Source organism: Podarcis tiliguerta, assembly GCF_965153285.1.
Source record: "Podarcis tiliguerta genome assembly, chromosome: 11".
Lineage (NCBI taxonomy): Eukaryota > Metazoa > Chordata > Lepidosauria > Squamata > Lacertidae > Podarcis > Podarcis tiliguerta.
In genome coordinates, this window is record NC_139544.1 from 51,501,587 (window position 1) to 51,527,372 (window position 25,786).

Genomic DNA, 25,786 nt, shown 5'->3' on the forward strand with positions numbered 1-25,786 from the left:
GGGGTGTTTCTTTTTGGATTAGCTTCGTAACCCTGTTTTGCTGGTATCCATTGGCAATTAACACATTTGAGAGATTCTGTAACTCAGTTGTCAAGTGGTCTTCGTCAGCCAGGCGTTTGGTTCTGGAGATGAGAGTCTTGGCTACGGAGTTTATTTGTGCAGGGTGGTGGTGTGATTGTGCATGTAAGTAGCGGTTGGTGTGTGTTTTTTTCCGGTAGATAGTGTGTCCTAGGGAGCCATCAGGTTTTTTGTAGATTAGGACGTCAAGGAAGGGAAGTTGGTTGTTGGCTTCTATTTCCATAGTGAATTGTATTTTGGGGTGTAGGCTGTTGAGATGTGTGAGGAAGCTATCCAGTTTTTCCTTCCCGTGTGGCCAAATTACAAAGGTGTCGTCAACATATCTGAGCCAAAGTTTGGGTTTGTGTTCTGACTTGTCTAAAGCATTGGTTTCAAAGTGTTCCATGTACAGGTTAGCGATGACCGGTGAGAGGGGTGATCCCATAGGTGCTCCTTCTATCTGTTTGTATCTTTGTCCATTGTGGATGAAGTACGTGTTGGTTAGGCAGTGGTTGGTCAGGTCCAAGATGTATTCGGGGGGATTGTATTTGTTTTGAATGGCTGTCAAGGCTTCATTAATGGGCACTTGTGTGAAGAGAGATACAACATCGAAGCTCACAAGTAGGTCATTGGGTTGTAGGTTTTGCTTCTTTATTGTTTCTATGAACTGGAAGGAGTTTGGAACGTGTGAAGAGATGGATTCTGCATAGGGCTGAAGTTGCTTGGCGAGAAATTTAGCGAGATTTTGTAGAGGTGAGCCTATGGAGCTGACTATTGGTCTGAGTGGTGTTCCTTCTTTGTGTATCTTGGGGAGGCCGTAGAGTTTGGGGCATCTGGATGATTTTTCTCTGGGGATGATTCTTAGCTGGATTTCTTCACTGATAGGAGAGGCTTTTATTTTGGATTTGGTGGTTTTTTCCAGATAGGTGGTGGGATCTGTTTTTATAGGTTGGTAGGTAGGGTCTTGGAGTAGATTTGATAGTTTTGCTTGGTAGTCCGATGTGTTCATCACAACAGTGGCATTACCTTTGTCTGCTGGGAGAATGATTATGTTGTTGTCTTTCCTCAGGTTGGTGAGTGCTTTCTGTTCTTCTTTGTGTAAATTGCTTCTGGGTGGTTTGCTGGAGCAGAGGATGTTGGTGACTTCAAGTCTGATTTTATTGGCTTCATCTGGATTGATTTTGGTTAGGCTAGCTTCGACTCCGCATATGATGTTTTCCGTGGGGATGCGTCTCGGGGCGACTGCAAAGTTGAAACCTTTGGAGAGTACTTTGGTTTCAGTTGAGGTGAGGATCCTGTCTGATATGTTATGTACTGTTTGTTTCATGGGTTGTTGTGGAGGGTGGCTGGGCTTCTGGCGTTTCTCTAGTTTGTGGAGTTTGTTGGTGTGTGTGTCTGTCTTGTGTGAGGTCTCCGTTTCAGCTCTCCAGACGGCTAGTTGTTTGCATTTGTCCCAGAGTGCAGGGTGGATTTTGTTACAGAGTTTGAGGTGAAGAGTGAGTAGATCTTTGTTGGTTTGGTTTAGTAGGTATCTTTTCTTGTGTAGTTCGTTTCTGATTAGAGACTATATATATATATATATATATATATATAGTAGGCCAGGCAAATGCAATCAGATGGTCCTTCCTCTCTCTGCCTTGGAGCCTTTGGAGGGGCAATAATGCAAAACCTCCTTTCTCTTCATCCCCACACTGTGGCTTTGTCAGGCGCAATGTGAGGCCAGTAAAGATGCTCAAGGATTTTGTTAGTTCTGCGTTCTTCATTGGACTGACCCAATTCACATGTCTCCTCTAGGCATGGATGCTCTGAAGTGCACAGAAGAGCTCCCATACCCCCAAACAGTTTCCCTATCCATTTCCATACAGGTACCCAATCTACCCCTGCATTGCTTTATACATCTCTCTATTGTGAAAGGAGGAAAGAAGAGGCACTTCTTTTTATTCACAAAATCATGCATCCACATGGATCTCCCAATTCAAGTAACCCATCCGGAAAAAGTTTTCAGGTCAGCAATGATAAGCTACAGAAAGGAGAATGGGAGATGGGACTTGGAAAAACAACCCTTGCCAACCTGGTGCTCTCCATATGTTTTGGACAACAGCTTTCATGTGTTGGCTGGAGCTGGTGGAAGTTGTAGACCAAAACACTGGTCTACAAGGGCACCAGGTTGCCAAAGGCTGATGAGAAGCATCATCTACACTGATGGCACACATTATGTGATCCATGCCTTTAAAATTTAACTGCATCATCTGTTTAGCTCCTTGTGATAAAGAAAGGGCGATCGATGATCTTACTACACCTCACAACTTTCCCACATCACCTCCTCACCAACATCCCATGAATTTTACCCCAATGATTTTTAAAGAAAAGTTTCTGGCAAGTTGATTGGTCCCCAACTTAAATCTTCGCCCTTCATTTAAAACCCCAAGACAAATGCCTGTTCTGCTCTAAATGAAACGCAACAAACATTTTGAACACATGCAAATGAAATTAATGTATGCATTCCTTAAGACTAACCTGGTCCAGAATCGGAGGGGGTGCAGCCACAGAAATCAATGGGGGAATTCTAATGCTGCCCATCCCATTCCATGATGAGAAATCATTTCATAAACATTTGGAGTGTGCATATAAAAGTTGGCTGTGGAAATGTGAAAACACAAATGGCTGCCAACAAATAAGGATACTTACATTCGGGTTGTGTGGCCACCTTGATGGGCTGTGAGCTTTCTCCTGGGCCCCATTCGTTGTACGCTACCACTCGGAAGATGTAGGTCTCTTCTGGTTTCAGATTCCCCACGGTAAGCTGGAGCATCCCAGGCTGTGATGTGTTCAGAGCCCGCTCCCTAACCAGAAACAGCAGCACAAGGGGGGGGGGACGTCAGGATGAAATACTTCCAGTCACATATTTCTAGTTGGATTCACAGAAGTGCTTGATAATGTGAAAACGATGAGGCAAGGCTGCTGAATAAGCAGCAAACAGCTTAATGAATATAATGTTTCGAAGAAACTGTGGATGGCCGGTTGCTGTTATTTTATTTTACTTACCCATTCTGCAATGTACCGTATTTTTCGCTCCATAAGGCGCACCTGACCATAAGGCACACCTACTTTTTGGGGGGGGGGGAATTAAAAAAAAAATGCGGTTCTTGGGGGCTTTTGCAGGATTTGGGGGAAGTGAGAGAGCCTCGCTCTGTCCCTTCCCCCACCTTCCGCAAAAGCCAGGAATATCCACACAAGGTCTCCCCAGGTGTCCTGCGGAGGCTTCGCGGGCTACCCGAGAGCTGCTCGACCCAAAGAGCAGGTCGGGGAGCAGCGGAAAGGCTGCGCACAGCCTTCCTGCTGCTCCCCGGGGCTGGCGGTGGGGGAAGCGCGGTTTCCCCCTACCACCAGCCCCTCAGACCTGCTCTTTGGGGAAAGCCACTACCAGCCCCAAAGAGTAAGTCAGGAGCAGCGGAGAGGCTGCACGCAACCTTCCTGCTGCTCCCAGAGCTTGTTGGGGCTGGTGAGGGAAGCCCGGGTTCCCCCCCAGCCCCAGGGACCACACATTCGCTCCATAAGATGCACAGACATTTCCCCTTAGATTTTAAGAGGGAAAAAGTGTGTCTTATGGAGCAAAAAATACGGTAAGTCATACTGGGGATAACAAGCATGGCCAGAGGAGAGGTTCAGAGCCAGGCAGAGAGGCTCAGAGGGTCTAGTTCATCCCACTGTCCTGAGGTTGCCTATCCTTGATTTAAAATAAGCCTCTCCAGCTGCAAACAGTGGCTGGTAATCCCATCCATCTCAATAGCCTTCTGACTTTGATCCACCTGCATTCCTCTTCCTGGACTAGATCCTGAACGTGCCTGGAGAGGCTTCTTTTAAATAAGAATAAATAAATAAATAACCTCTATCTTTTCATCTGCAAGTTGAGTCAACCCACCCACTCCCCTGAAATTTCTTACAAATTTGCCCACCTATCAAGAAAAGAACAACATAGATTCCCTCGCTACTAAGTCAGACCATTAGCTGATATTGTCTCCTCTGACTTGCAGCTGCTCTCAGGAGTGATTTTCAGTGGTGAAGGAGTTAACCCTTTCCCCACATGTTCCTTCAGTGGATGTTGTTGGTTAAAAACAAAGAGCCCCAAGGAAATAAGGATTTAATATTCTTTCATGGAATAGACCACCGATTACTGGCCTGGGACTAGCTCATCTTTCATTTTGGGTGGGGAGAAATTGGTAATTTACTTTGTTCACCCCCATCTTTCACGACCTTTCTTTAGCGTGCTGTTTGAGGGCTTTTGTGGCATAAACAACATTAAATAAGAAATGTAGCATAGCAAAAAGATCAAATGTTTCAAATTTGCCTGAGGAGAGAAAGGCTAATGGTCTCAGAGCTCTAGCCATCACAGAGTATTAAATAACAGATCCAGATGGGCATCTTCAAAAGCAAAGGGGCTCCGTTTTCAATACTAATTCTCCTAATCCACAGCCCTCTTTGCTCAACACAGTTCCCATGGACCTGAAACAGGAAAACTCCAAATCTGATGTTAATAAAGCACCAAATCAAAACAAAACTGGCTTCATTTATTTGACCATTATCCTACGTGCCTACTAAAAATGTGTTCTCTGTGGAGGATTTTGGTTATCAAATAATGCTGCTTTAGACAGTCTAAGTGATTTTGCTGTAGTGTAGCGCCAGTGAATAGGGCCTATTTAGCCACTGCTGGCTCCAAATGGAGCACAGGAAAACTAAAACTAAGTCAGACCAATGGTCAATCTGCCACAGTACTGCCCACACTGGCTGACAGCAGCTTTCCTGGGTTTCAGAGATGAGGACATTCCTAGCTCTGTTTGGAGGTGGCAGGGATTGAACCTTGGACCTTATGCATGGAAAGCAGACATTCTGCCACTGAACTATGACCACTCCTCTGATAACATCTGCAGCAGCTGGTCCTATGAGACTAGAACAGGCATTGGCAAACTCTGGCCCTCCAGATGTTTGGGGCTACAATTCCCATCATCCCTGACCACTGGTCCTGTTAGCTAGGGATGATGGGAATTGTAGTCCCAAACATCTGGAGGGTCAAGTTTGCCTATGGCTGGACTAGAACCTTCAGGCGGCAGGATCAGGGGAAAGTCACAACCAAAAGATGCAATAACACACCAGACCTCTGAAACATCCTGTTGCTCAGCCAAAGTTCAACTGGAACAGGACTTTCCTCTTCTATTCCTTCCTGTTCTGGAGGATCTAATGGTCAACCTGAGTAGGCAGAGTCAGTCCAGAACTTGAAGTTATTTCACTGAGTGACTGCCACCTGCAATTCAAATGTTGACCACCTAGGAGAGCTGCACACAGATCCAACAGGTCATAGAATTGGAAGTGACTACAGGTGTTATCTAGTCCAACCTGCTGCGATGCAGGATTCTTTTGCCCAACTTGGGGTTCAAACCCCGCCCCCCAACCTTCAAATTAAGAGTGTCATGCGCTGCATTGCTGCCCCATCTTTCTTCTGGCATTCTTCTTTGGGTAGAGCATACTATGGTGTAGACTTAATGGGAGTGCCGCAGAAGAGGAAAATGCAGTAGTTAGCCTTTGAGAACCTTTCAGAATTCTGGCGACACACACGAACAGGGGTTTTAGTATAAAAATTAATAACGAAGCTATATTTGAAAACAAGACAGTATCTAGGAGCTCTTGAGAAGCAATTCATTAAAACACACACAGAGAGAATTGCTCTGAAATGCTGAAATGTAAAATAAAAGGTAGTTTCAAATATGACTCATTTACTTACAAAACATGGAGCCCTCCCAGGGTAATTTGCTGAAATGAACGTAGAGTGACTTATAAGTGCATTGGGGTGTCAAAAATGTAATTGCAGCATTTTTGCACACTTGGTAGGTGGGCCGCCAATACTTCTACAATCTATTAAACACCTAATTAGTTGCTTCAAGGTGGAAGAATCATGATAATGTCTCTGACTGCACAGTACTTAATACTATGAAAACGGACCAAAGGTTGGCCAAGGTCCTTTCTCACCTGTTGCTTCAGACTACCTTGACAAAAATTAATAACAATAAAAGTATGTAAATTACTATAAAATCAAAGAAGTGTAGGGCTGGAAAAGACCCCAAGGATCATCTAAGCAGGAATAATAGCCATTATGGGATTTCCCTGAGCACTTTGGCTCTCCAAATGTTGCAGCTCCCATCAGACCCAGCAAGTATGGTCAGTGGCCAGGCATGATGGGAGTTGTAGCTCAACATCATCTGGAGGGTGAAAGATTCCCAACATCTGCCATAGGGAGATTAACCCTGATGCACACACAACCTAAGGCACACTGGCTTCTACAAGGGCAGGAAATGTGAACATGTGACCTATGTAACCTCTCCCTAAAAAGGGGTTGGGGGTGGAGAGACAATTGGTACCCCATTAAATGCAATCTGACACCCCATTAAATGCAACAGCAGATGGTTGGGGTTGAGATGAGCTGTGTGGGGAGGAGCTTGGGTGAGTTCTGAGGAGAAGGGGAGGGGTTGGCATGAGCTGTGAGGGGAGGAGCTTGGGTGAGCTGTGAAGAGAAGGGGAGGGGTTTGGCATGAGCTGTGAGGGGAGGGGCTTGGGTGAGCTGTGAGGGGAGGAGCTTGGATGAGTTGTGAGAATGGGAGGGGGTGGGTGAGTTGTGAGGAGTAGGGGAGGGGTTTGGCATGAGCTGGGAGGGGAGGGGCTTGGGGTAAGCTGTGAGAAGGGGAGGGGCTTGAAATGAACTGGGAGGGAAGGGGATTTGGGCAGGCTGGGAGGGGAAGGGCATTGTCTGGGCTGTGAGGGAATAGGTGAGGTTTGTGTGCAGTGTAAAGGGAGGAGGGGTTGGCTATGCTGGCAACTCTGTAATCAAGTCAGTAAGCATTTGCCTTTGCTTTTCCAATTCCTTCCTTTTCTATATTTTTAAGACCTTTGCTCTCCCCTTGATTTTGTGGTCTCCTTACTACCTCAGTCAAAATTTTACTAGAAACTCCTTATAGCAGGGACCTGCTCTTTGAGGTGATATATTACCCTGTTAAGTAACACAAAGGGACAGTCCTAGGGTTTAGTCTACTTCAGGTCTGTCCCATTTCTGCATTGATCTGCAATGGACAAAAATTGCATTCAAATAGTATTTAAATACACATTTTTGAATGTACTTTCTCTCACAGTATGGATTTCTAAGCCTACTTTTAAAAGCATCTTGAGACGTTTTGAATGGAAAAACCCATCACAACATTTGGAGGAGTGTGAAATCTGACTGTTGGCTCTGGGTTCTCACCAACCAGCAAGCAGGTGCAGATCAGGGTCCGTTCATATCAGAATTCCAAAAGATAAAAATTCCTCAAGCATGCCTAAATAGCCCCTGTGATTCATGCTACTGTACATATAGCGAAGAGGAAGCTGAGGGTTTGTTTCACTATGCATTCAATTGCTATTTTGCAGAACAGGCTTGTAGTAAACATCTTTCCCCATCGTCCTAAAGGTCACAGTCATTGGTCAATTTACAGGAAATGTATTACCTATTCACCAGTGCAGATAATAGGGTGATGGGACAAAGAGTTGATATGTTTGTAATGGCTACAGTGAATCCAACACCAGTTGGATTCATGTGGCTGATTTGCTCTTTGGGCACAGTAACTTGTATCCACCAAAAGGCTATTTTGCAATCTTGGAGACAATTGCGAAAGAGCCAGCATAGTGGTTAGAGTAGAGGGCGATGACCTGGGAGACCAGGGTTCAAAACCCCACTCAATCCAGAAACTCACTGGGTAATTTTGGGCCAGTCAGTCTCCAAGCCCAGAACAGATTTTCAGCAAGTCCAGAATTGTCTATTCTGATTTGTGGGACCTTTTTCGTGTGAATCATGTGCTCTATCACCAAGCTACAGTCTTCCTTCCACCTAGCACAGCAATAAAAAAGCAGACTTTAAAGGAAAGCACACCCACCATTTACATCTGCTAAGCTTCTCAACTGAGAAGCATCTGGGAAACCTTTGAGGAATCTCAGGATGCCCCAGAACATCTAACTCAGCTTTCCCCAACCAGGTGCCCTACACATGTTGTGGACTACAAAACAGCTGCGCTGGTGGGTCTGATTGAGAGTTGTAGTCCAAAACAGACTGGCAAAGGCTGGTCAAACCTTTGAGTGTGATGTCACAGGACAGTTACAATATAAGGACATGCATTAGCTGAAGATGTGCTGCAGAAGGGTTCTATATGCAGTTCTGGCATTACAAGAACTGTCAATTGTCAAGCAAAATTACTGTTATTCTCCAACACCAGGAATCGTTCAGGACTGCGGAGTTACAGTAATTTGTCTGACAATTTCTGTGCATGCCTCAGGTTAATGTCAGATCTGCTGTTATTGTAAAGAGAAAAATAGCTCTTTTGTAAAAATAATGTATAAACAATAAATGACTCAGTGTTCTACCCGAGCACTTAAAGGAAACTACATTTATTTTGTTCACACATTGGAAGCCTAAAAGTTCACAGGACCCGAGGCTGTTCTCGCCACAATGGAAGTTTTAAAATGGGTTTTCTTTTTCTTTCTTTTTAAAATTAAAAGTGGCATTTTAAGCCCAGTGCCATCCCACCGGCAAAAATAGATGATATTCTTTACAGTAGCAGACTTGGTAAGGGGCAAACACTATTTTTCAATGGGCCTCTATCTTCTGTTTCATGACAGTCACTACCTATGTGTGTGTGCGTGTATGTGCACATGTGTGCAAAGCAAGGGTATGCATGAGCAAATTGACACAACTTGTTGCTAGAGGCAGAACTAGATGTTATGCTTGACACAGGGATCTTGGTGGCCCCTTTTTTATGATGATTTCCCTCCAAACTAAAAAACTTGCTGTACTAGAAGCTCTGTTGCAAGCCAAACCAGAACTTGTTTCACCTCTTATGGGGGAGTCTGTTCCATAAATTTCCAAACTTGTTGATTCTCCAAATCATTGCCTTCTCATTGCTTCCCCAGTCCTAAACTTTCTGCTTCCCATCTGCTTCCTTTGTTTGTAGCGCTGAGAGGGAACAAAGGGTGGCATCCTCGCCCCTGCCCCTTTTGACATCTGGCATGCTGCTACAGCTGCAAGCCACACACTAGGGACACTGTGTGTTCCTAACCAGCACTGTTTGACAGGCAGGGAAGAATTGTCTTCCCTGCAGCCAATTGAGGCTTACTGTTAGGATGACATCAACAAGTTGGAATTGCATAGTCTGAAGGGTCCTGACTCCCATCTATTCCAACCTGATGCCGGTGCAGAACAACTGTTGCTAGAGGACCTCTACATGCTTACCCAGGCTCTGCTTAATACCACCCAACAATGAGGAGGCCACCACCTTCTGAGGCAATCTGTTCACTGGTGTGCATTCCTATATCCCCATGGGACTGTGGAAGTCCTTTGCAATGTATTTTGTTAGTGTGGAGAAGGAGGATAACAGGGAGGGTGTTGCCTGATGCCCAAAAGTTAAGAAATACCTATTTGTTTTCCTGGGCATTTGTGTGACATGAATGCCTGGCTTTTAGCGCCTATTAGGTGTTCATTTTTGTGTTGGATGGATGGTGGATTTTTTTCTTTTTCATGTTTCTGGGTAATGTTTCTAAAATAAAGACAGCAGTATATCTGTATAGTTTTAATTGTTATTTGATTGTATTGTGGTGCCGCTGAGAGCTCCAGATTTGGCTGAGCGTCCCAATCAAACACTCAAAGAGAAAGGCAGAATGGGGGGAGCTTTTAAAGTATTTAACCTACGGTCTGCAAATAAAAACATCCTGAAGGTCCCAGGCCTCAGAGAGGTTAGGCTGGCCTCAACTAGAGCCAGGGCTTTCTCAGCCGTGGCTCCAATCTGGTGGAACGCTCTGTCACAAGAGACTAGGGCCCTGCGGGACCTGACATCTATCCGCAGGGCCTGCAAGACAGAGTTGTTCCACCAGGCCTTTGGTCAGGGCCCAGCCTGACTCCCTCCTCTGGCAACCTGCACAGAATTTTGCTTAACGGTTGCCATTAATTTGATTTTAATTAATTTTTATAATGGAATGTTTTTAGAACGTTGGATTATTTGATTGTTTTATTATTTAATTGTTGTTAGCCACCCCGAGCCCGGCTTCGGCTGGGGAGGGCGGGATATAAATAAATTTTATTATTATTATTATTATTATTATTATTATTATTATTATTATTATTTGAATGCTTGAAATCCCAAGGGGCAAGCTGATGGGGGGGGGGCAAGTGACAAACATCTCTTATGCATTTTAGAGCCTCAACATCCAACCTGCTTTACTTGCATGTTGTCAACATATGCAACCATGCTAAAAACAAGACTTTCTACCTCCTCCTGCAATGCTTCAGAGTGAAGGTAATATCTGACTGCTCAGCTCCAGTTTACCAAAGATGTCAACAACATTTCTTACGCTCCCATTTAGGCTGTGCTGCATCTTCCTGTTTCTATGGTACAGCAATTTCAAGGACCCACAAATAACACCATCTTGCCTCCAGGACCAGTTCCAGAAATGCCAACTTTAATTAACATGTAGTTGTTGGGAGAAAATACATGCATTTCACACTTTGATGACAAAAAAAAAGCAAAGCAAAATAAAAACCACTTTGGGCATTGTGTACTTTCCAAAGGTTTTGCTGAGGAAAAGAAACTTCAGAGCCCCCACTCCATTGATAAGTGGATAAATGTAATAGCAAGAGTAACTGAGATATAGAGAAATATGACTACATAGCAATGATTAGCTATCATCACAACAACTTTGTGAAGTAGGCTAGGCTGAGAGAAAGTGACTGGCTGAAGGGCAGGCAGCGAGCTTCATGGCTGAATAGGGGTTTGAACACAATCTCTAATCCAGCACTCTAACTGCATATGATGATGCATGATGAAAACATTAATACCTACTCTGAAAGCTATCCTGCAAAATTACGCAGTTAAAAAGCTGGGGTTTAGGAGTCCATGACCAGAAGGAGGAGGAATACCAGGAGGAATGGAAGAAATTTAAGGACTATTTAGCTAAATATGTTAAGATAACTTAAATAGAATTACTCGCAAGCATCAGATTGGCCTAGGATTTAAATATGTGCTGTTATAGAACAATATGTTTAAAGTTAAAATGAAAAGAAAGAAAGAGATTAATTGATTAAGTAAATTTTAGGTGAAATTAGTTTTGGAAAACTGCTACAATGGCATATATGGAAATTCAGCCAGGGGGATTTGAGGAAGTCACCAAAAAATGTGAACAAAAATGGAATTATTACAGTTAGGATTTATGTTTACTTGTTTGTTTGTTTTTCTTTTTGATGTTTTCTTTTATATGTTTGTCATAAATTTGGAAAACCAATTTAAAAAGTTGGGGGGGGAAGCTGGGGTTTAGGTACAATTAAATAACAAAACACCAGTACTCAAAACTGGAGCCTCTTATTTCAACACTGGAGAGGGATACGGTTGCTGTAGTAAAATAGGCACAAATGCTAGAGCTAAAAGTTGCAGGGAACATCAAGGAATGTGCAGGGGAAGGGCAAGCTGAATAGTTCAGGCAAGAAAAGGAGAGGATGCAGAAATGAATGAGAAAGAAGTTGCTGGCATCGGAGAAGTGCAAGATGACTTGGGGGGAATCGTAGATTAAGGTATACCTCTACCCCAGTGCGGGTGGCGCTGTGGGTTAAACCACAGAGCCTAGGACTTGCCGTCAGAAGGTCGGCGGTTCGAATCCCCACAACGGGGTGAGCTCCCATTTCTCGGTCCCTGCTCCTGCCAACCTAGCAGTTCGAAAGCACGTCAAAGTGCAAGTAGATAAATAGGTACCGCTCCGGCGGGAAGGTAAACGGCGTTTCCGTGCACTGCTCTGGTTCGCCAGAAGTGGCTTAGTCATGCTGGCCACATGACCCGGAAGCTGTATGCTGGCTCCCTCGGCCAGTAAAGCGAGATGAGCGCCGCAAACCCAGAGTCGGCCACGACTGGACCTAATGGTCAGGGGTCCCCTTTACCCTTTACCTACCCCCGCCATCACCCTTTATTTCTTACTGTGCCACTGCCATAGTGCTACATCACAACTGTGGAAGTGCAGTGACATACAACTAAACATGTGTAACTACTTTTCCTACAGCCACACACCCTAGCATCGTCCCACCATTATTTCCTTCCTTCCCCATCTTACAGAAAGTTATGACTAACTCCAGTCAGTGAGTTTCCAGCATGGAAATAAATTTGAAAACAGGAAACATAATGGCGGAGGAGTTACTCTTGATTTAACTGGGGGTCAAAAGTTATATCCTACACACGACCCGAATGATCTCCAGCCGGCATTTGACCTCTCCACTATCTTTCCGGCCTCCGTCACCAATCTGCAAGCTCCCATTTCCTCCCGCCAGCAAGCACCAGAATCCCATCAGTGTCAGCCCCAGACACCCCACCACTACCATTTCCCCACAGCCAGTCACCCAAATGCTGGCATCTCAACTGACACCTTCAGCCATCATACATTTCCTACCTCAAGCGTCTTCCACTATCTTCCGCTATCCAATCACAGCAGCGCAAGTGCCAAACCCCGCCTCCACCCCATAACTACAGGCCTCAAAGACTGTCAATCCTTTCCTCCCTTTCCTTTCTCCCCTCTCAAATGCGGAGGAAGGAGCATCACGTGGCGCCACATCTAAAAAGCAGCCAGAAATAAAAATCCCTTCTTCGAGGGGGTGGAAATGCCAGGCACTCATGTTCTTAAAATCACCTTAAGGATGCCATCATTTCAACAGGAGACAAAGAGGAAAGTGAGGCAGAGCTACAGATGAGCTGCTTCTGTATTCAGTTGCATCAGTTCGTTCTTCTTATGTTGTAATCCAGGGATGTCCAACAGGTCAACTGCGATCAACAGGTTGACCTCCGGTTGTTAGAAGTTGATCGCAGTTGATCACAGGCTCATTTCATCCACGGGTGCAAAGGAACATTCGGCTCCACCCCCTCCCTCTTTCCTTTATCCATGAATGATTTCAAGAAGGGAAGACGGAGTTTCTGCTGGCAGGTTGACTTATTGTTTATAGACTTTTGTTGTTGCCCTCCCAAAAGCAGCAAAAGCATTTGCTGTGTCCCCCTAAGAAAAGCTTCACAAGTTTGACTTACCCATGTCAAAAAAAGTTCAGCAGGTTTGACTTGCTCCCCCTAAAAAAACCTTGACAATTTAGACTTGCCTCCCTACAAAAAGTCCAACAACTTTGACCTGCACCCCTAAAAAAGGTCAACAACTTAAACTTGGCTCTGTAAAAAAAAGCTCAGCAACTTTGACCTGCACCCCTAAAAAATGGGGAGATCACTTCCAGTTTTTTATTTTGTGAGTAGATCGCAGTCTCTTGGGAGTTGGACGTCCTTGTTGTAATCAATAACTATTGTAACCCATAAAACAATTGTCTTCATTAGCAGAAAGGGTGTGATTCAGTTGGGAGTATGGGGAACAATATGGCTGCTGGGCTGGCTTACTAATTATGATAATTATACATGGGTTTCATAGTTTGTGTGGCCATCTGTCGTGAATGCTTTAGTTGAAATTCCTGCATTGCAGTGGGTGGTCTAGATGCCCCTTGGGATCAAACTTTACAATTATATTATTTCCTGGGGTTTGGTGGTACAGGTCTGGGTGTTTTTCTGCAGGAATCTATAAGTGAAAGGTCATCTGTGGGACAAGGTGCAGTTTATTTGTAGTTCGTTGAATGACCCATGGCTATGTTCAAACCAGGCTAATATCTCCTCTTACGCTGGTCAATAAAAGAACTTTACAATGAATTATCACTCTTACTCCCCTTGATACTATATTGATACTAGCATGTATTTGCTTTGTTTTGAGGAGGCTTAAGTCTTTTTATTAAGGCAATACTTTTAGAAGACTTCTGAAAGCAGCCCTGTTTAGGGAAGTTTTAAATGTTTGATGTTTTATCGTGTTTTTAATATTCTGTTGGGAATCGCCCAAAGTGGCTTGGGAAACCCAGTCAGATGAGCAGGGTTTAAATAATACATCATCATCAGTATGCTATCTACTTGAATATTTGACTAGCAGGTTGGGCGATCTGATTCAGTATAAAGCTGTTTGATATGTTCATGACTAGGAAAAGCAAAACAAATCTCGCAACACTATGAAGATCTTAATTTGTGCAGGTCGCAGAATTTAGATCCTTCTAGGAGCAGAATTCTTCAGCATACACAGGCATAAGCTACACATGCTATCCAAGTTGGCATCCAGCATTGGGACCTACCTGTTGATGCTTTCTCTGGAGAAGTAGACTGCATATGTCTGGATGTTCCCTTTTGCCTCCGCAGGTGGGCGCCAGCTGAGACGGACAAATCGACTGGAGACCAAAACAGGGACCACATCTCGGGGAGCAGAGGGGAGGATACTGGAACTTGGGATAGCTAAAGAAGGGGAAGGAGAGGAATCCGTCAGAGAGGTTGGTGGTGCAGGGGTTTGGGGGCTAGTGGGAAGAATTGTAGTAGGCACAACTAACATTTTTGAAAACAAAAGGACCAAGTGGATCAGGTGTGATTCAGATGAACGGAGGAACAAAAAGAGAAAAGGAAAAAAAGAGAACTGACAGTAAAACCACTCTTTAAAATTCAGTTCCTTTCTTTTATAAATAAATAAAAAGCATCAAGAAGACATAATTTTGTAACAGAAACAGCAAACACCTTAGCTTCCCCAACTTAAGGGTGTCGTTGTAAGGAGGGAGTCCCATTAAATTCAAAGGGGCTCTCTCTCAGGTAAGTGGGGCTAGGATTACAGTTTAAACTACCCCCTTTTTCACGGAGCTCACATTCCTACAGAGAGTTAAGCTAAATTATTAACTGGGCTTCAGTAACACTGGCTGCACACACATTACTGGCTTAAAACACAACTAGATTGCTCTTTTTCTCAATTAGGATCATAGCTAGTTTGGGGGAAGATGCATCAAAATACAGTATTTCATAAGAAACAACAGGGTGGATATGGACTGCAGCATGCTCACATGTGTACACTGCGTCCCAAACCAGGGGTGGGAATGCACTGCATGCCAATTAAGCAGGAGTGTGTACACAACCTCTGTGCTGGATTTTGACCAGAATCTAAGATCAGGGACATTGTTAGGAGGTAGCTCAAGGGGTCTGAGGCCAGGGTCTTTTGCAGTGGGCCATTGATCTCCTTCCAATTTCCCCACTTTCTTTAAATAAAACAAAATCTTACTTTATTTATGCTTATAGGGCAGCTGTGTACACTGGAATGCACAGTGCTGATGGGATCTCAGTCACCCACCATTTTGATTTCCCAACGACAACTATGGATTCAAATCTGCATGTGCAAACATTATGCAAATTTGTGCCATGGGCTTGTGCCTTGAGTCCTTAAGTGTCTAGAAACATCTGTTTTCAATAGACTGTCTTCTGCAACACACAATGATACACGTGGAATACCATGGGTATAAGGCCTAAATACTGGATTCCTGAGAAAACTAGGATTATTAGGGATACAAACCTAGAAATTTCTCAGGTCATCCTCAGGTCTCCCTGATGCCACCATTAATAATGAATATGTCAAAGGCCCAATGAAGGTAGTCGTTGCAATTTTGTACAACCATGAACTTGTACCAGCAAGCCACAGAATATAAGCATAACACAATACGGAATGCAACCACAATGCAAAGAGACAAGAATTAAAATCAGAACTTGCAAACAAATGATTAAGACATTAGAAAGTTTAAATTGAGAATCAGTCTTAAGGTACCAGATGAAGGATTTTTGTACAGCTGCACCAAATGTGCAGACACTAAAGACCTGGACACCCTCAACTTCACAGGGGATGGATAGTTCAGAAAATGAGGGGATGAGGATTCAACAGAAGCATTCAACAACGAATCCCCTGCTGACACAATCACACAGGCAGAGTTTACTCTCTGATGTTAAAGAACTACAAGAGACTTGCCAAAGGTCAGAGGTGGGGAAGCTTTTGTGTCCCAATGGCTACATTCTTGGAGAAGCTTTTGGAGGCCACACACCAATGGTGGGCAAAGCAAGGTGCAAACCTGGGAGGAACAATGGATGTGACAGAATGCTACACTGCAGCCATAGAACATCAAAAGTCTTCTGTGCACAGACATATCTATCCAGGCAACCAATAGGTACCATCACTGTTCAAGGACACATTCCAACCTAATAAAAGCACTTCAGCAAGGCTTCTGAGGGGTATAGTCCCAAGAGCCACACAGAAAGGTCTTAAGGGCCACATTTGTTCCCCATTTCTGAGGTTCCCCATCCCTGCCATAGGTGATCAAATCTACTGCTACAAAAATTTCAATCATTGCTCTGGCAGGGCATACTGATACCTGACCTATGTGGGGTCTTCCCAGACTTGGGTTGGCTGTGCCACAAGGGCAGGCAGTTGAGGAGCTGACCTTTTAAATGTTCCTACAGTGCCCTGGAGTGATCCTACATTAGACAGTGTGGGAATGTGAAAATGGTGGATGGATGCAAGCTCATCTTCTACAGATCGCAGCAATGCTGCTGTTACTGCTTCTCATCATAACCAATAAACTAGCCAGCTTGGAAGTCTACCAGTGTCAAAGGTGGCCCTCTTGCCGTACGTTAGTGGCAGAGCATCTCTTCTGCATGCAGAAGTTTCCAGATTCAATCATTGGCATTTTCAGGTAGGGCTGGGCTTGGGAAAGAGCTCTGTTTGGAAACCTGGAGAGCTGCTGCCAGTCTGGACCAATGGTCTGACTCAGTATAAGGTAGCTTTCTGTGTTCCTACTGTGCAAGGGCACTTTGCCAGCAGGGACGCCACATCTCATGCTGATGTTGGTGTGAATTCAGTTTCCTTTGGATTCAAAATCCAGCCTACACCCTTGGCGATGCCCTTTCTGATGTATACCTGAGCAACAGCTAAATCAACTCAAGCAAACTGCATCAGTAGCAATGTGATGCCTTGCTTAACTCACCAACCAGCCAACAACACGCTTTACTATGCAGCTGTCTGCATGTATTGAAATAAGTCCACTGAGCTCAGTCGAGCTTATTACCAGGTAAGCTTGTGAAAGATTGCAGCCTTAAATAAAAGGATTTAAACTGGCTCTTTTGGAATCAGGCTGAAATTCTATTGGCTGTTCTAAGCGCTCCAGATATCAGTAATGAACCTGAGTTCAGAAGCCATTTCATGCATCTCCACCCCCTATCCTCTTGCAATTCTGCAAACAGTGATGTGCTTACAACATAACATTTTTTGTTATTGCTGGTGAAGGGAAAGCCCATACCTCTTTCACCTTTGCAAGCTGCTAGCAGGATGGCAGTGAATAGTAAACATGTTATCTACACTCAGAGTACAATGCAAAAAGAGACAAGTACAGCAACAGCCATTTTTTTAATATTTCTCAATAGGCTCCTTCTAAATCAATGAAAGTTTTTACAAGCATGCTCAGTCATTTCATTCCTTTTCCTTTTTTTCTAATCCAGGGATATTTGCCTTTCACAATAGATTGTACTAATCTGCAGACAATGGGCACTCCCTTAACGCTTTGTCCTTGCACAGTCATTTAAACATGTGCCAGAATACTTTTGCCCAGGAATTAATGGCTGAACAAGGTGGAAATGAATCTAACAGCCAGGTCCATTACTGTTAATTATCTCTACAGCCATTTCCAGTGTGCAAAGCACTTTACAGCTTACAGCTCATTTATCCTCACAGGGATCTTGCAAGACTTGCCCAAGACCACACAGCTACCTTTGTCAGTCAACAAGGATAGAAACCAGAGTCGCTCCATTCTTAGGATCCTAGCTTTGTGCCAAATATTTCTCCTGAATCCACTCCACCCCCCATTCTCCATCAATTAATGAGGGGAAAAAATGCATCTGAAAATTAACAAAATAGGCAAAATGACGGGGTTTGATGCACTTGCCTCATTTTTTAAGTGCTGAAGGAGGAATGTGTGAAATGTTCTTTTGTTCAATCTACAAATCATCTGGCATGGAGGGGAAAGGGAGACATGGAAGTTGCCAAATATCAACCACTGAGATGAGTTCCATGGCTGGTGCCATTTGCAGATTCAGAGGCAAGTCTCAGGATGCCCTTTTGCCTAAGTCTTAATCAAATCCTCAAAGAGTCCTGGAAATGGTACTTTGAAGAAGGAGCTAAGGATGAGGTTGGACATGGGTGGAACATAGGAAGCTGCCTCGCATTGGGGTTAGACCATGAAGCCCTGAAGCCCTGGATAGTCATTGACAATCAATACAGGCAACAGATGGACCAGTGGGCGGACTCAGTTCAAAGTGGCTCTTTACATCGCTTTCTGCTGCTCCAGAGGGATTGCCAGAAGGGACATTAGGAAGAACATTCAGTGAAAGCTGTTTAATAGTTTGGACTCCCTTGGAATATGATGAGCTTTCTTTCTCTGGAGTATTTTAAGCGGTGGTTGGGTGGTCACCTGTCAGCAATTCTTTAGCTGTGGTTCATGTATTGCAGTGGGTTGGATGAGATGACTATGGCAGCCCCTTTCCAACTCTCTACAATTCTATGATTCCTATGCTCTGAAGTTCATTGACCATTCCAGGACCATTCCAGGACAGCCAGAGGTAGATAACTGATTCTTTCTCTTTTGTTTTGTTTTGTTTACAAACCCAGAAAGAGCAGAAGAGCAAAGTTGAGCCATTCTGACTCAGATTAGATCTCTTGACTGATCTAATCTGCCAGTACAAGAACAGAACAGCCAACAGCAAGTATACAAACACACAATGCCAGCAGAGAAGAGCTTCTCATCAGGTCATAATAGGGGCATCGCTGCCTCTCATAAGGCCTGTTATTAGAGGCTAAGGGGACCTATATATTCCTAATAAGCCATAAGTGCTGCTAAGAGAGCATTGTAATAACGGACATCTGGCCTTTTGCTCAGAGACCCAAGCACACAGCCCATCAAGATGATACTTAAATGAGGCCAGCAATTTCCCTTATGGACATTTATCTACATCTCATCGACACAGTGTGATTGCTAAGAAAAAGCAACGGAGTTGGTGGAAAGCTAAAGAACTTCTCTTAAACATCGTCCTCAGCTATTGGATCAGGGCCTGCTTGCTTGAAAATTTATTGGGGTGGGGGGCTAGGTGGTAAGCATCCATGTCAGGGCAGCCATAAGAAAAAAGGGAGCTGCTTTCTCACACCACAACATGAAAGTAAAGTAAGTTGTCCATGGGGAAGAGAATGGATGACCCAGAGAGAAAGGAGTCCCCATATATTTACAGCACTATGATACCGCTTTAAACAGTTGTAGGTTCCCCCAAAGTATTCTGAGAGTTACAATTTGTTAAGGGTACTCAGAGTTATGAAACCGTTCTTCCCCTACCAGAGCTACAATTCCAAAGTTCCCTGGGGACAGGGAGAGACTTAAACCATTCTGGAAACTAGTTCAGAGAGCACCCTTAACAAAGTACAGCTACCATAATCCTTTGCAGGAAGCCATGACTATTTAAAGTAGTACCATAAGGCTTTAAATGTATGGTTGCTCCAGCCATACAAGTTGCTGGGAGTCACAAGTGTAGGCAAACTGTTGCTACACTCAAGTCTCACTTACAGGCTTCCTATAAGCAGCAGAAATACAATACAACTCCAGGAAGTTTGCTTGGGTTAAGACAACGCAGCTGTTCCATGCTTTGCTTTTGTCCCACAAAGCTCTATGTTATGCCTTTACAGTCATACCTCAGGTAAAAAGTGCTTCAGGTTGAGTGCTTTTGGGTTGCGCTCCGCAATGACACAGAAGTAATGGAATGCGTTACTTCCGGGTTCCACCGCTCGCGCATGCGCAGATGGTCAAAATGACGCCACGCGCATGCGCGGAAGCGGCGAATCGCAACCCGCACATGTGCAGACACAGGTTGCGTTCGCTTCTGGATGCGAATGGGGCTCCGGAACGGATCCCCTTCATATCCAGAGGTACCACTGTACTTGTTCTGGAGTGCCTTTGAGAAGAACATGGAGCCTTAAGATCTTGAACTACCCCCAGCAAACTCAGACACTGCAACAAGTATGCACAGAGAAGGGTCTCACAATGGAAGAAGTTTCTTGGGCAAGCTGGTATGGATGGAAAAATAAACTGGAAGAGCCATATTAGTCTGGATGAATGCGAACAGCATTAGCTATTAGAGAAACTGCAGTTCCTCTCCAGCAACACCACCACCCAGTCTCCTGACTACAACCTCTTGAGCAGGTTTCCTCAGACTTGACCCTCCAGATGTTTTGAGACGGCAATTCCCATCATCCCTGACCACTGGTCCTGCTAGCTAGGGATCATGGGAGTTGTATGCCAAAAACATCTGGAGGCCGAGGTTGAGGAAGCCTGCTCTTGAGGTTATTAATAGCATGCATTTGGAAGCAAATGAGATGAATAAAACTGACTCTTCCTGAAATAAAAATTGTCCAGTCCAAAAATATGGTTGAAAAGCCTTACTTCAAAACTCAATTCAAAACAAACTTAAAACAAGTTACATTCAGATAGATGTATAATATCATATGCTGATCCCAGCACAGGCAAAATATCTTAGAATATCTTCAATCCAGAGTTTAACAACCTACTTTAGCCTTCGGCTGTTTTCCTGGAGAGAGATTAGCAACATCCTTTCTCTTCAGTGGCTTCAGAATAAAGAACTAACACACTGAAAATGGAGCCTTATGGATTAGCACATGCATAGATCTGTAATTGTATCCTTTTCATATGGTTTAAGTTAAACAGCTTGCAAGTGAGGCACAGTCCTGTTGGCATCTGTCTGTCTCGAGAGACAATGGATGCAGCCCTACTGAATCATTAACTGTTAAGCTCTCTGCAACTCTTGCTTAGCTTCAATGGAAATTTCTATGCCATGCTACGCAGTATACATGCAGACACATACAGAGTTATTTTCCATTTCAATGTACAGTTAAACAATTATATACTTAAAAATCTCTGCCACCTGTGCTCAGCTAACATGGGAATGTTATGGAAGACAATCCTGTACGGCTCAAACCTCCACCAATTTCCTGGATCAAGGAGCAAAAACTCAGGTCCTGGCTCCTATTTCATCCTGTGGTAGGCTCTTGCATACCTATGGAGAGAGCCTGAACAAGCCTAGACATTTCAACAAGGACATTTGATGCATGCCACAAAAGAAGTGCACACAGGTAATGCCCAGAGTTCAGCCTGATGCAAGATAACAACCTTATCTCCCCATCTTTGAATGTAGCATTAAGTGATCACAACACCTGCTGGGGAATCTCAGCCATTGCATTTGATATGTTCTGCTTGCAAAAGGCAACTTTTTCATGTCTGATGGGAGGAAACGGGGGATGTATTTTTTTTCATCATAAGCATTTTTGCTGGATTCCATTAGCAAATTGCTGCTGATACCAGTGCACAACAGCAGGAGGGGTGGCAGGTGAGGATACAGAATTGCTGGCAGAGCTGAGCTGAGCTGAGGAAGCTCAAAAGAGCATCTGGCCACCCTGTCTCTGGCTTGAGCCCCAAGCTAATGGTCTCTCGCTTTCATGAGCACAGACAAATTAAAAGGGAACGGAGGGAACTGCCAATGCTACAAACCAATTAGCTTTGTACAAACTGTGCGTGATCAAAGTGCCTACTAACAACATGCATATCCGAGAATATATGAACTTACGCAGCGTAAGCCTGCAACAAATCCACAAATCTCCTCCCCCCAACAGCATCCATTCTGTTAGTTTTGGCATACACCATCTGAGGAAACGGAGCGAGTCTAAACTTAGAAGCCCAAACAAAGCCCTCTGCCAGCTCCACTGCACCAAGACCTTTTCACATCTGCCTTATGTCAAATCAGATCATCCTAGCCCATCTAGTCCAGCTCTGACCACTCAGGATGCTTACAGCTCTCTCCTAGGTTAGGTGTCTCCCTGCCTCCAGCTTTCCCTGTAACCAGAGATCTTTACCACTGAATATGCCAGGGACTAAACCTGGGATTTTGTGTATGCAAAGTGCGTGCTTTGCCACCGACTCATCAGTCTTCCCTTCACAAAATCAATAACCATTTAGTGCGGTGTAATGTCCTGATTAGACATGCAAGCAGGGAAGTTCCCGGTTTGAATATCAGCCACAAACTCACTTGGCAAACCAGCACAGGCTCAGCCACATGACAATTCTGGTGCATGCATGCATGTCACACTGATTGTTTTGCAGCATGTTGCAGAGGACACTTATGTTCAGGTTAAACTTTCTCTCTCTTCTCTTGAAAAGGATCATTTAAGGAGCTTCCATACAGTTGCTGTCTTCAGGTGTGATTCAGTTACATACTGGCGTATTCTGGTCATCACCGGAAGTTGATTTGGAGGTCTTGTGCAACAAACCAGCTTTCCCAAAAGTTTGGACTTTTTGAAGTAAGGAAAGTGATGGGGAACTGCACTGCAAAGTGACAAATAGTAACTGCTTAATGTAACATCATAGGGACACGGTTGGCGCTGTGGGTTAAACCACAGAGCCTAGGACTTGCCAATCAGAAGGTTGGCGGTTCGAATCCGCGCAATGGGGTGAGCTCCCATTGCTTGGTCCCAGCTCCTGCCCACTTAGCAGTTCGAAAGCACGTCAAAGTGCAAGTAGATAAATAGGTACCGCTCCTGCGGGAAGCTAAACAGCATTTCCATGCGCTGCTCTGGTTCGCCAGAAGCGCCTTAGTCATGCTGGCCACATGACCCGGAAGCTGTACGCTGGCTCCCTTGGCCAATAAAGCGATGAGCACCGCAACCCCAGAGTCGGTCATGACTGGACCTAATAGTCAGGGGTCCCTTTACCTTTAATGTAATGTCATCTAACCTCCTCATGAACAAATCAGGGTGAATTCTCAACAAGCAGGTAACCTGGAAGGTCAATTCAAACAGACTGTCACCTCTGCTCCTGGGCAGTGTTGGTGGGTCTGGAGTGAGACCAGTCAATGTGCAATGGTCCTTTTGAACCAGTGGCCTCTTCAAGTGGAGGATCTTCCATGTGGTCAGTGTGCTGGGAAATAACTGGTGAATACCAATTAATATTAAACCCCACATCAGTGGGGAGCTACAAAGAAAACACAGCTGACCGCCTGAATTTAAAAAGTGCACAGTGCTTGACTCAATCTCTAGTCAAAAAAGCCCCCAGCATTTGTGAAGTGTACGAAATATAGGTTAGCTGCATAAAATCTCCCACAGTCAGGAGGGTCACTGGTCTCCACTAATACTCCTGAGACTGTTACCTGGAGATCAGTGAGAGGGCCCTAGTTTTCCTTTGAGATCTTGTGCAGTTCATGGCTGATCCTGACAGAAAGTTGGTGGGGTAGACCACATTGGGGGGAAGGCAAAAGAGATTGTTTTAGTGGACCTTTTGCCACAGCACATTCAATTGCCTCTCTCAGGACCCAATCCACATTACCTCACATGGAGAAAAAGGTGATGTTCCTTTGCTGAAGTTTTTTACTGTTTGCTTGTCTGCTGACATGTCACCAGCAACAGGAGCAGCAGACTCAGGAAGTTACAGGGAATGGCAGCATGTCCTCTACTGGAAGCACAGGCATAATCTTTGATCCTTGACACAGAACCCATCAGTAAGAAGAGCTAGATGGACCAATATTCAGCTAGATGGACCAATGACTTGCTATAAGGTACCCTTCTAACTCTCTATCTCTGGTCCTCCTAAATCAGGCATCGCCAAACTTGGCCCTCCATATGTTTTGGGACTACAATTCCCATCATCCCTGACCACTGGATGATGGTAGTTGTAGTCCCAAAACATCTGGAGGGTCACATTTGGCCATGCCTGTCCTAAACGGAAGGACTAGGTTCCAGCAGGCAATATTAACCAAGCTATCCCTGTAGCTGTAAATAGGATGCTGGCCTGTTGTTTGGGGAGCTAATATATAGGTACAATTCTGAGTGAAAGAATGAAGCTGTGCCTGCAATTTTAATTTAAAATGCAGTGTAGCCAAGTCTGGGAGAAAGTGGCCTAAGGGCTGCTTCACATGAGACTAATGCGCTACATTTGCTGCCTAGGACTCTTATGTTATATTCATTTTGTTTCGTCCTGGTAGTGAAAACTCCAAACAAGTTCCAGAAGCTTACACTTTGTTTGCAACAGATCATGGTCAGCGTGTCTCTTTGTTGCTGTGCCAAAATCTCTGGCAAGTGTCTCTGTCCCCTTTCATTTTCAAAAATCGAGGCACGAGCAAAAAAATTGCCAGTAAGGCTGTAAAGCTTAAACAGAAAGCTCATTGGCCTGCAAATGGCACTTGTGCTCTAAATCCATTATGTGTAAGCAAGCAAAAAAGAAGTAACTCACTGCAATGATTAATTAAAGTAATAAAAACTCATTATGTGATCATAAATTGTGGGGATGCATCGACCGCTATCTTGTTTCCTATCACTTTAGGTAGAAAAAATGTTAATTTTCTAGAGTTTGGGAAATAATGATGTGATGCCAAAAATTATTTTAAAGGAAAACTTCTGCCAACCCCACCAAAAGAAAATTTGTGTGTGTGTGTGTACACACACACACATAAAAAAAAAGAAAAAAAGAAAATGCAGCATGGACTTAACATACATTACAATTGATAGTCACTGCAAAATATAAGAAGGTGGATTACACTATACAACTTCAGACATACAGTTCTATGAAAAGACCATAACTCAATGGCAGAGCACCTGCCTTCCATGCAGTGTTAGGGAAAGTGAAAAAAGGGTTAATTCTCCATGAGTCAGCAGAAATGCCACACACAGACCCACAGCTGCAGGCATCTTGTGACTTTCTTATCTGAGTTGCTAGGCAAGTTCAGCATGTAGCACTGAGTATGTACAGTGAAACCTTGGGTCCTGAACACCTCCGTTTTGGAACATTTTGGCTTCCGAATGCTGAAAACCGAAAAGTAACTGCTCCAGTTTTTGAACAATTTTCGGAAGCTGAATGGTCTTCCGGAACAGATTACATTCAAACACCGAGTTTCCACTGTATAGGACTTGGGTTACAGCATTCATTGCTGGGGGTTATTAGAGACTTTTGAAGAAATCTATGGAACTGTGTAAATGTGGGAAACTTTGAGAAGAGATCATCTGAAGGAAGCTGAATAACTTGCAAGATTTCAGGATGCAGAGAACTCTGGCAGTTGCAGAACTTTGTTAGCAACTGAATTTTTGAACTTGTCTTGTGGACTTTGTCACAGTAAGGACTTTGTAAGTTGAGAACCCTCTCTGGGCTCAGAGAGTGAAGATGTCTTGTAGCAATTGCAAACAGTGTATGCATATAGTGTTTGTGTATGTCACGTAAAAGCTATCTTGAGTACACAGTTGTTTCCTGAGATGAGCTTAACCACTCAACTTCCACATATGCAACACCCAACATGCAGAAGGGTCTCAGGTTCACACCTCAGGCATCTCCAGGTATGATTCAGAAGGACTTCTGCCTGAAACCCTGAGACCCGATGCTAGTCAGTGTGGACAATACTGAGTTAGACTGATCAATGGTCAACTCAGCATAAGGCAGCTTGCTATGTTCCTTGCTATGGATAACATGCCTTATTTAAGTTGGTAGGTATTTCTGATTCCCTTTAGACAAAATTCCATGGTGATCCTACATTGTTCTGAGTTCTGGCTGCAAAATCACATATGCACCCTATTTGTTGTTGTTTAGTCGTTTAGTCGTGTCCGACTCTTTGTGACCCCATGGACCAGAGCATGCCAGGCACTTCTGTCTTCCACTGCCTCCCGCAGTTTAGTCAAA

General features: G+C 44.2%; 1 protein-coding gene across 3 annotated transcripts in view; it reads right to left on the reverse strand.

Annotated features, from left to right (window-relative positions):
• DCC (DCC netrin 1 receptor) overlaps positions 1-25,786 on the reverse strand; it is a gene marked incomplete at its 5' end in the record, with an annotated part of 926,289 nt that overhangs the window by 254,713 nt on the left and 645,790 nt on the right. For all 3 annotated transcript variants that reach the window (XM_083402635.1, XM_083402634.1, XM_083402636.1), the window contains 2 exons: positions 2,746-2,900; positions 14,300-14,456. In XM_083402635.1, the coding sequence (XP_083258761.1) occupies positions 2,746-2,900; positions 14,300-14,456 (312 nt within the window). The remainder of the gene's footprint in view (positions 1-2,745; positions 2,901-14,299; positions 14,457-25,786) is intronic.